This window comes from Cynocephalus volans, chromosome 10 (assembly GCF_027409185.1).
Source record: "Cynocephalus volans isolate mCynVol1 chromosome 10, mCynVol1.pri, whole genome shotgun sequence".
In the NCBI taxonomy this organism is placed as follows: Eukaryota; Metazoa; Chordata; class Mammalia; order Dermoptera; family Cynocephalidae; genus Cynocephalus; species Cynocephalus volans.
The window spans coordinates 93,363,890-93,373,530 of record NC_084469.1 but is presented as its reverse complement, the minus strand read 5'-3'; the positions used below and the strand labels follow the sequence as shown (position 1 = coordinate 93,373,530).

The 9,641-nt window shown below is 61.1% G+C and overlaps 1 protein-coding gene across 1 annotated transcript; it reads left to right on the top strand.

Moving 5' to 3' along the window:
* The first annotated feature begins 952 nt into the window (after positions 1 to 952).
* On the top strand, positions 953 to 9,185 carry WDR18 (WD repeat domain 18). Its single transcript, XM_063111229.1, has 10 exons — positions 953 to 1,186; positions 2,104 to 2,214; positions 5,022 to 5,155; positions 5,317 to 5,458; positions 5,856 to 5,999; positions 6,091 to 6,155; positions 6,249 to 6,373; positions 6,507 to 6,673; positions 8,471 to 8,539; positions 8,740 to 9,185. Exons 1-10 carry the CDS (start codon positions 977 to 979, stop codon positions 8,869 to 8,871), a joined length of 1,299 nt encoding a protein of 432 aa, XP_062967299.1. The 5' UTR covers positions 953 to 976; the 3' UTR covers positions 8,872 to 9,185.
* The last annotated feature ends 456 nt before the right edge of the window (positions 9,186 to 9,641 follow it).

The window sequence follows — 9,641 nt, the reverse complement described above, 5'->3', positions numbered from 1 at the left end:
GATCCCAAAGTTACAAGAGCATCTCCACAGTTACGACCTTTTGTGTTGTCCTCAGTTTTCCTGGGACTGTAAGCCAAGAGTCGGGACACTAACCGGACAGGGTCTTCCTAAAGTGGGCGTCTAGTCCACAACCCTCATGAGACCAGGAGACAAAGCAAGGGACAGGCGTGTAGCGAGGTAACTCACACACAGACGTCTCCATCCCCAGAGCCGTTTCTTTTCCCAGAAAGAGGAGCCCCGTGGAGCCCGGAGCGCTGCGGCGGCGAGGCAGGGACCCCCAGAGCCGAGCCTCTGGACAAGCCTGTCTCGGTGGCCCCGCAGGGTCGGCGAGGAGGGCCCGGCGGGCACAAAGCCCTCCGTCCTTTCTGGGCTCGCTTCCCCACGTGCACAGAACCCGGAACTACGGCCCCGGTGTTTGAGAAAAGGCTTTCTCGCCAGGCCGGCAGGCGAGAGACGGGGAGCACGGCTCCGACCCGTCTTTCCGACGTGGCGTCTGGGCAGCTCTTAAGGGGTCGGGACAAGGAAGTTTTCAGGTGGCAAAGTTCCATTGGTCGGCGAACCGGATCTTCCTGACTGTGCGATCTTTCCCTTAGGAATTAGCTCCGGCGGCGGTTACGTTCCCAGCCTTTTGGTTCCGCCCGCGGGGAACTTTGTTCCGGCGCTCAAGGTTACGACCTTCCTCCCCCGCGCATGCTCAGTGGGTCGGCTGAGAAACAAAGACCGGTTGAAACCAGTTGCGCCGTTTCACTAACGCGCGCAGGCGGCCGGAGGAAGAGGTCACCCTCCGAGAGCTCTAGCCAGAGAACCCGAGATCCCTGACTCCCCGCTAAGCAGTAAAGCTCATTTCCCAGGGAAGCCACCCCGTGCGAGGTACCTGCGCATGCGCGTGTGTGGCCAGCACCGCTCTAGCTCGCGCGACGCGGTCGTCCGCGTCTCTCTGCTGATGACGCACGTCCGGGGCCGCGAAGAGGAAAAGATGGCGGCGCCCATGGAGGTGGCCGTGTGTACGGACTCGGCGGCGCAGCTGTGGAGCTGCGTCGTGTGGGAGCTGCACTCGGGCGCCAACCTGCTCACGTACCGCGGCGGCCCGGCCGGACCCCACGGCCTGGCGCTGCTCAATGGCGAGTACCTGCTGGCGGCGCAGCTGGGCAAGAACTTCATCAGTGCCTGGGAGCTTCAGCGGAAGGTGCGGCGGCGGGGGCCACTGCCGGGCTTTATAAGACGTAGTGCGGGGAGGGCGCCCAAGACTGAGGCCCGGGAAGGGCGCGGGGGGGGGCCGCCCCCGCCCTGAGTTGGGGTGGGGGTGGGGATGGCTCGGTTGGGGACGCTTTGCGCATGCGCGGGCCTGGGGGCTGATTTGGAGGAGGGAGGCGTGCGTCTTGGGAGCGCGTGGGATCCCGTTAAGGCGCTGTGCGCACGCGCCGAGTAGAGCGCGGGCTGATGTGGGGGCGGGTCTCTGCGCAGCCGGCTATGCGCACGCGCACATGGAGGGCTGGCGGGCTTGGGTTTCCCTCTGGGCAAGTGCGCGGGCGTGTGACGCGGGAGCTTTGCTGAAAGAGGGAGTTTGGGGTTCAGTGGGACGTGTAGTTTTAGCGGAGAAGGGAGAAAGTCTGAGATCTGGGGGAGCCCCCTGAAGGGGGAGCCCAGGAGGCTCATGCGTTTTTCCCCCCACAAAAGTCACTGATCCTCACCGTCGGGGTCTACCATTTCTCTATTAGGAACCCCAAAATGCAGCCCTTGAAGCTGCGCGCTGCCCCTCTCACCCGGCTAAGATGTCTCCGGGCAAGCGCTATGCTCTGGCATTGTTTGGTTGGGTCCACACACAACTCATGAAGTGTTCCCATTTTAGAGAGGAGGAAACTGAGGCTGGAGGTCACGGGGGGACGTTAGGGGAGGCGGGGTTGTGTGCAGGCCTGCTGGCCTTGGGCTCTCGGGTGTGAACACTTGCTCGCTGGGCCATGGATTTGCTCAGTATTCCCAACTCCTCTGTTTAGTGCTCTGGACTTAGCAGCTGCCCTGGCATCCTCTCCCCCGTTCCTGTCCACTGCCATAGGGGCTCGTGCGTTCCGCACAAAGCTCACAAGGGCTGTTGTGTGTTCCTAGGACCAGCTCCAACAGAAGATTATGTGCCCTGGGCCCGTCACCTGTCTGACCACGGCACCCAACGGCCTCTACGTCCTGGCTGGAATTGCAGAAAACATACACCTGTGGGAGGTGAGAGGAATAGAGCACAGGGGTTTTCACACAGGGAGCCCCTGAGTCCCACCTGCAGGGCACCAGGGAGCCACCATGAGGATTAGATCCCAGGCCTGGGGGGCTTGGACTGGTGATCGTTCAGGGGTCGCAGCCTGCGTTTCACCATACAGCCTCCTTCCTCCAGTTCCCCAGGAGACTCTTGAAAGTCCCATGGAGGCCTCATCTTTAAGTGGCCCTAATTCTGTGCAGTGCAGCCGCTAATACACGCTGTGCAGAACCCCTCAGGGCTACAGCAGGGTTGGGGGAGCCCTTCCTCAAGCAGGTGGCAGCATGTGGCGGTGATGACTTTAAAAGTCATAAAGAGGGCCGGCTCCGTGGCGCACTCGGGAGAGTGCGGCGCTCCCGCCGCGGGTTCGGATCCTGTATAGGAATGGCTGGAGCGCTCACTGGCTGAGTGCGGTGTGGGCGACACCAAGCCAAGGGTTGCGATCCCCTTACCGGTCACAAAAAGACAAAAAAAAAAAAAGTCATAAAGACAAAAAGCTGCCTCTGCTGGAAGGCAGGGCAATGTTTTTTAGCTCCCTTTTTCTCAGCCCTGGAGAAACCAGGTGATAGCACCCCCGCCCATACACGTGCTCAGCCAAGCCCTGTCCACGCGTGAGCTAACACTGTGATGCCCACCACGCTGAGAAGGTGTCTTGAAACCAAAGAACAAAGCAGGCAGCTCTGTATGGTTGACAAGGAGTTTGGTTATTGTTATTATTAGGGGTGGTTGCTTACAGGGATTGGGTGGAAGTTTGATCCATCCAAGTGCTGTGCAGCTGCTTTCTCCACACCCAGGGGTGGGGGAGAGTAGTGGCTTATAAGGGACTTGGGGACAAAAGTGGAGCTGTGCCAAAGAGAGAAAGGCTGCGGACGTGCAAGATTCCCAGGCACTCCAGAGCCGCCTCTTGATCATCTCTGGGGTTGCTGGTGTCCCTCCCCTTATCTCAAGCATAGTGTTCTGTTCCTGTCCTTCCCTCAGTTGCTGAGTGATTAGTGCAGGGGGAGAATTGTAACTATTGAAGCCAGAGCCCCAAAGGCCATGAGGATGGAGTGAGTTCTGACCAGCATCCCCCACACACGCACGCATGCGCTCTAGGCCGTGAGACTGGCAGGCGGTTTCTGCAAAGGGCAGAGAGTACACAATTTAGGCTTTGCACGCAGGTCAACTGCTCAGCTCTGCCCTGGTCAGGGAAGCAGCCCTGGGCAATACTTAATTAGTGAGTGTGCTGGTGTGCCAATAAAACTTTATTTACAAAAGGAGGCCTCGGTGGGGTTTGGCCTGCAGGCTGCTGGGTTAAATCATTGGCTGCATTGTTTTGAACTGCCCGTTATATTTTGGAGGAGACCTTCCCTGGCCCCCACATGAAGCAGTAACTGTGTAGGATTTGGGCCCAGAAGAAGGGTTTCTGCCCTTCCTGACCTTGTCCTCGCCTCCCAAAGGGCTGCCGAGAGAACTGAGTGTCCTGGGCCATTCACAGGGTCATGGGGATGTAAGGGGGCATCACTGTCTCTCACCCTGGGGCTTTTAAACCTCATTCCGCAATTTGGAAACTAGGATGCGGTCACTCAGGTGCAGAGAGGAAAGCCAAGGCAGGGAGGGGCACCTAGTCCCTGTCTGTGCTGCGGGGGACCGTGTAGAAACTGAAAGGCTCACTCTTGTTCTGGTTGAAGGCGGTCTGGTCTGCAGCAGGAGGGGCTGTGGCCTGGCCTGCCTCCCCCACCCTCACAGGGAATTTTTGTTCCTCCAGAGCCGTGACCACAGGGGGTGCCCCACATGGTGATCCAGAGGCTGGAGCCCAGGCCCCTTTTCTCTATGTGGTAAAGACAGTGTGAGGAGGGGACTGTGGGGTCAATGGCTGGTCTGCTGTGGCTCAGAGCTGCTCTGGTCTCTTCCTCAGGTTCAGGTCCCATGCCAAGGACCTGCCAGGAGGTGTGATGGGCCCCTTACCTGTCCCTGGCCCCAAACTCCTCCACAATAGTGGTTGTGTGAGCTGCTCTCTTTGTGGTTTGGGGCTGAGCTGGGTGGTACAGACCAGACCATTTCATCCTACATTGCCCTGGGTTAGCCCCCTTTTCCAGTTGAGGAAACTAAGGCCCAGGGAGGGGCGTGGCTTGCCAGGTCCCAAGGTTTCAGGAGGTACCTGTGTGAGTCTCCTGTGGCCACCCCAGCAAAGGCCACAGACAGACTTCCACTCCCTCAGTCTGGAGGCCAGAAGTTCACATTTCAAGTGGGGCTCCCCAGGAGGCTCCTCCCTGCCCCTTCCCACTTGTGGCGGTGGTTGGTGGTCTCTGGGGTTCCTCGGCTTGTAGACACATCACTCCGATCTATGCCTTCATCGTCATATGTCAGTGTGTGTTTGTGTCTGTGTCCATATTTCCCACTCCTTGTAAGGACACCAGTCATATTAGATTTAGGGTGTACCGTAATCCAGGACAACCTCATCTGAATTGATTGTGTCTGCACACTGTATTTCCAAATGAAGTCCCACTCACAGGTCCCCAGGGTCAGGACCTGAGTGTTTTTTGGGGAGGTACACAATTCAGGCCACAACATAACGACAGACAAGGTGGCAACACAGACGCAGGCAGGACCACTGGGGTATGGCCACCCGCCAACCCAGGTGGGCACAGTAAGGCCTCACTGTCCCAGGGGCCACAAAAACCACCAGCCTCACCCTGATACCGTTGACCCACAGTCCTGGGGCCAAGGCGGGTGGGGGTCCCAGGAGCTGCTGCCCCTGTTTCCTCCCCTGACTGAGATGCCCCGGACCCCCTCCCAGGTCTCCACCGGGAACCTCCTGGTCATCCTGAGCCGCCACTACCAAGACGTCTCATGCCTGCAGTTCACGGGGGACAGCAGCCACTTCCTCTCAGGGGGCAAGGACTGCCTGGTGCTGGCCTGGAGCCTGTGCAGGTGCTGCCTCCTGCCTGGCCCCCGGGTCACATGGGGAGGGGCAGTGGCTGCGGGAAGGACGCACTGAGAACCTGGGGCAGGAGGGGGTGTCTGAGAGGCTGGGGGCAAGAGCGATTGTCCAGGGGCGTGGGAGGATTGGAGCATCCACTCCTGCCCCACAGTGTGCTGCAGGAGGACCCCTCCCGGATCCCAGCCCCCCGCCATGTCTGGTCCCGCCACACACTGCCCATCACAGACCTTCACTGTGGCTTTGGGGGACCCCTGGCCCGGGTGGCCACCGCCTCGCTGGACCAGACGGTGAAGGTAGAGCCCCACCCCCACCGCATCTGTGAGCGAATGAACCGCCGCCTCCCCCGGCCATCAGGGCTCCAGACGGCTTATGATCCCCTGATGCTGCGATCCCCAAGAACGTCCAGGGAGGGTGGACGTTCAGACCTCTGTAGGCTCAGAAACTCCCGCTCAGCCCTGTGCCGGGCCCAGCTCCCCAGCCAACCTGGGGAGAGCAAAGGCCACCGCTGCCCTTGAGTCTTTGGCCAGGGACTGGGGAGGGAGACTCAGGTCAGTAGCATGAGAACTGAGCTTCATTTTAGGAAAGGCTGAGTCTCCTGACCCCTGAGACCCCCCCAGGGGTGTCACTTCTCATCAGGGGCCCCCAACCCCAGACCTTCTTGGTGCCCCGACCCCACCCTTCTGCTCCCAGCTGTGGGCCATCTCCTCGGGCGAGCTCCTGCTCTCGGTCCTGTTTGACATGAGCATCATGGCCGTGACCATGGACTTGGCTGAGTACCACATGTTCTGCGGTGGCAGCGATGGCTCTGTCTTCCAGGTGGACCTCTGCACCTGGGTAAGTGGCTGGGGCGGCCGTGGGAGGGCCAGGCCCCAGGGCTGAGGGCGCCTGTGTCCCTGCAGCTCATGTCCCCTCTCGGCCCCCATAGCCCGGCCAGAGGGAGAGGACTTTCCAGCCGGAGCAGGACACCGGGAAGGTCTTCAAAGGTCACAGGTGTGGACGCAGGGGGCGAGGGTGCAGTCATCTGCGCTGCCCTTTCTCACACCTGAGTGGCCTGACCCAGCACCTGTTATCCGTCTGTCCCAGGAACCAGGTGACCTGCCTTTCGGTGTCCACAGACGGCAGCGTGCTGCTCTCAGGCTCCCACGACGAGACTGTGCGCCTCTGGGACGTTCACAGCAAGCAGTGCATCCGCACGGTGACCCTCAAAGGTGGGCCTGGTGTGGGCACCCAGCCAGGGGGCTGCCTCGGGTGATGGAAGCCTCACCCAGGGGGCAGGGGCAGGTGGGAGAGGGCTCTGAGCCGTGGGGTTGGAGAAGCGCACTGACCGCACCCGCCTTACAGGCCCCGTGACCAACGCCTGCATCGTGCTGGCCCCGGTCAGCATGCTCAGCTCCGACTTCAGGCCCAGCCTGCCGCTGCCGCACTTCAACAGGCACCTGCTGGGCGCCGAGCATGGGGACGAGCCACGCCACGGGGGCCTCATAGTGCGCCTGGGCGTCCACCAGCAGGTATGTGCATCCCAAACACTGGCCCTAGGGCCTCGGGAAGGACCCTCCTCAGCTCTTTGTGCCCCTGCGGATCCAGGCACTTGTGCACCAGGCTCCACTTGGCACTGGTGGGCACCTTCTGCACGCAGGATGGCAAAGGCCTGCGGGCTGTCTGCACATCCTCAGTGGCTTACATCCTCCAGCCAGTAAGGGCCAAGCCCTGTCCTTCCCACACTTGCCTTCCTGTCACCAGGTGGTTCCAGATGGGTCGCCAGCTTCACAAAGGGCCAGGTGGTTTGTGTTTTGGGCAATGGCCAAAAGGTTCCTGTCTATACCTAGCTCAGAGTGCAGAAGCAGCCAGGGTGGTGGTGAGCAGTGGGGGTTGAAGATGCCCACCTGGCTCCAGATAGTTCCAGAAGGGGTTGGGGGCCATGTCCCCTCCTCTTGCTGGCCTTTCCCTTGCCCCCTGCAGGCCCTGCACACTCTGTCGCCTGCCCTCCAGCAGGGCCCCTGCACCATCTGTGGGGACGGAACTGCTGTGATTCCTGGGGCTGGGCCCCGGGTGATTGAGGCTATGAGCATACGGGGCCCCCGGGGCAGGGGAAGCTTCCCTGCCGCCTCTCTCCTGCTGCGACCTTCCGAGGAGTTGGGCGTCCTTGGTGTCTGGCGTCACTGTCTGTCGCTGTCGCCCGCACTGGGCAGGCTTGGCACTGCTCCCCATCCGGCTTTTCCCACCTGAAGTACAGACTGATTTCTTATCTGAAGGGCGCCTGTTCGGCAGGCTACCCCAGGGGACGGGGCTGTCGGGGAGATAGCAGAGTCACTCTGTGTCTTCCTGAAGACAAATCAATGGGGGTGGGCAGGGCTGGCCGGCATGGAAGCTCCCTCTCTGCAGGCACACACTGTTGGGGCATCAAGCACAAGGTGGACTGGCCACTGGCAGCAGGGGCGGGGCACATCTGAGTTCAGAAGGTGCAGGAGCCTTCCCGACTGAAAACGGGGTTCTGCAAGCAGCTGGGCATGTCCCCGCTGCCACATCTAACAGCCAGGCAGCAAGCAGTTCCCCAAGGCTCCCCAGCTGCTGTTCGTGCCCCTCAAACCTCAACCCAGCTGCCCACAGCAGGATTTCTGAGGGGTGGGGTCCCAGGCCAGGACCCCCAGCAATGCCACCCCCTCTCTGACCCCTGTGCCCTGTCCCTGCCTGACCCTCAATGCCTGACTGGCCATGGTGGGGCCTGGCCATGTCCAGACCTGGCTCTGTCCACTGCTGTGGAATCACCCGAGGTCCCTGTGGGGTATCTGAGCCCTTCCTGCAGACAGGAGCAGCAGTGCTCAGGCTGGATGGATGGGCGGGCGTGTGTCCAGCCAGTGTCCAGGAGACATCCATCCATCTTTCTGGGTTAGTGGCCTGGCTGGGCTGGTCAGGCTCCCCCCATGGGCTGGAGGCACCCGCTGTCCGGGCCCTCGCCCAGCCCTCTGTCCGGAGCCTTCCTGACCTTGCCTGTCACAGCCCCGCCCAGCCTGGCTCAGTACCACATCACGCTGTCTCTGTTCCCAGCCCTGGGGGATTTCTTGGATGCAGAGCCCTGGAACAGCAAACAGGTTTGAAGAAATGGGAGTGCATTGCTTCCTGCCGTAGTTGGGGTTGATGCTGCTGCCTCCAAACAGGCTGCCAGCCCCTCCTCTGAGCCTCAGTTTTCGCATCTCAGTGCGCGACGGGTGACTCCTCCACAGCTGGGTAGTGGCCAACCCTGATTGGGCTGATGTGGCCGGAGTGCTTGGTGTGAGAGTCAGAGGACGTGGGCCCTTGTGTTGTAGGGCACGGAGCCCAGCTTCCTGGACCGGATGGGACAGCTCCATGCAGCCATGTGCAACACCATGGAGAAGGTGGGCAGGGCCGCGGGAGGGGCGGGGCAGCTCCGGGAAGGGGGGCAGGGCGCCGCTTTGGCGGGAAGAGGAGGAACACCCCTGCCCCTGTTCCTGCCCCCTGTCCTGGACAGTGGGGTTGAGTGACCCTCGTCCTTGCTGCTGGGGCGAGGGGATGTCCGAGGTCGCCTCCGTCTTCTGACCCCCTGCCCTGCCCCCAGAGCGTTCTGGGCGGCCAGGACCAGCTGCGGATCCGCGTGACCGAGCTGGAGGATGAGGTGCAGAACCTGCGCAAGATCAATCGCGACCTCTTTGACTTCTCCACACGCATCATCACCCGGCGGGCCAAGTGAGGAGGGGCGGCCCCAGGACTGAGACCCCCCACCCCACCAGAAGGTGACCCCAGGCTCCTGGCAGTTTCCTGGGCCCAGGCTGCCAACCCGGCCTCAGCGTCGAGCTCAGGCCAAGTTGCGCAGTGACTGCAGCCAGAGGGCTTGCCCGCCAGGACGCCCGGGCCAGAGCTGTCCTCTGCATCTCGTATTTAGTTTGGGTTTTTTTACCTCCGCGATTGGGTCGCTGTGTTTCAGCGTTGATCCACCTGTGTCTTGTGTCATTTTATGTCACATTGGTGCTGTTCCATTTGTAACAATAGAGATCTGAAAGCTCCTTCTCAGCCTCACTCTGTGCTCCTGCGTGGCCGAGGCTCTCAGGACTCAGGGCAGTGGCCGGGGCCTTTCTTGACCAACGCAGCCCATCCAAGAGGCAGGTTTTAGGAGCTGATGTCCAGAGAAACTGTGGTTCTCAGACCTTGGTCTGTTGTCCCAGTTCCTCTGCACGACCTCCCTCGTGGGGACAAGGCTCTTGTGGCTGGTGCTGGGTAACTGGGTGTTTCTTTAGCCCTGGGCTCTGCCTCTGCTAACTTCTTAAGACTGCTCTCGTTCTGTGATAGAGAGTTTCACAGTGGAGACAAGGAGGTGGGTTTGAGACCCATGGGGTCCCAGTCAGGGTGGTGGTGACTTGGTCTCGGGGGAGCACTGTCAGAGCTGGAGTGGGATGTGGAACCAAGCTACCAGGGCTGAGGGGTACCCCGGAGCACAGCATCCAGCTCCTGGGGGAGGGTCAT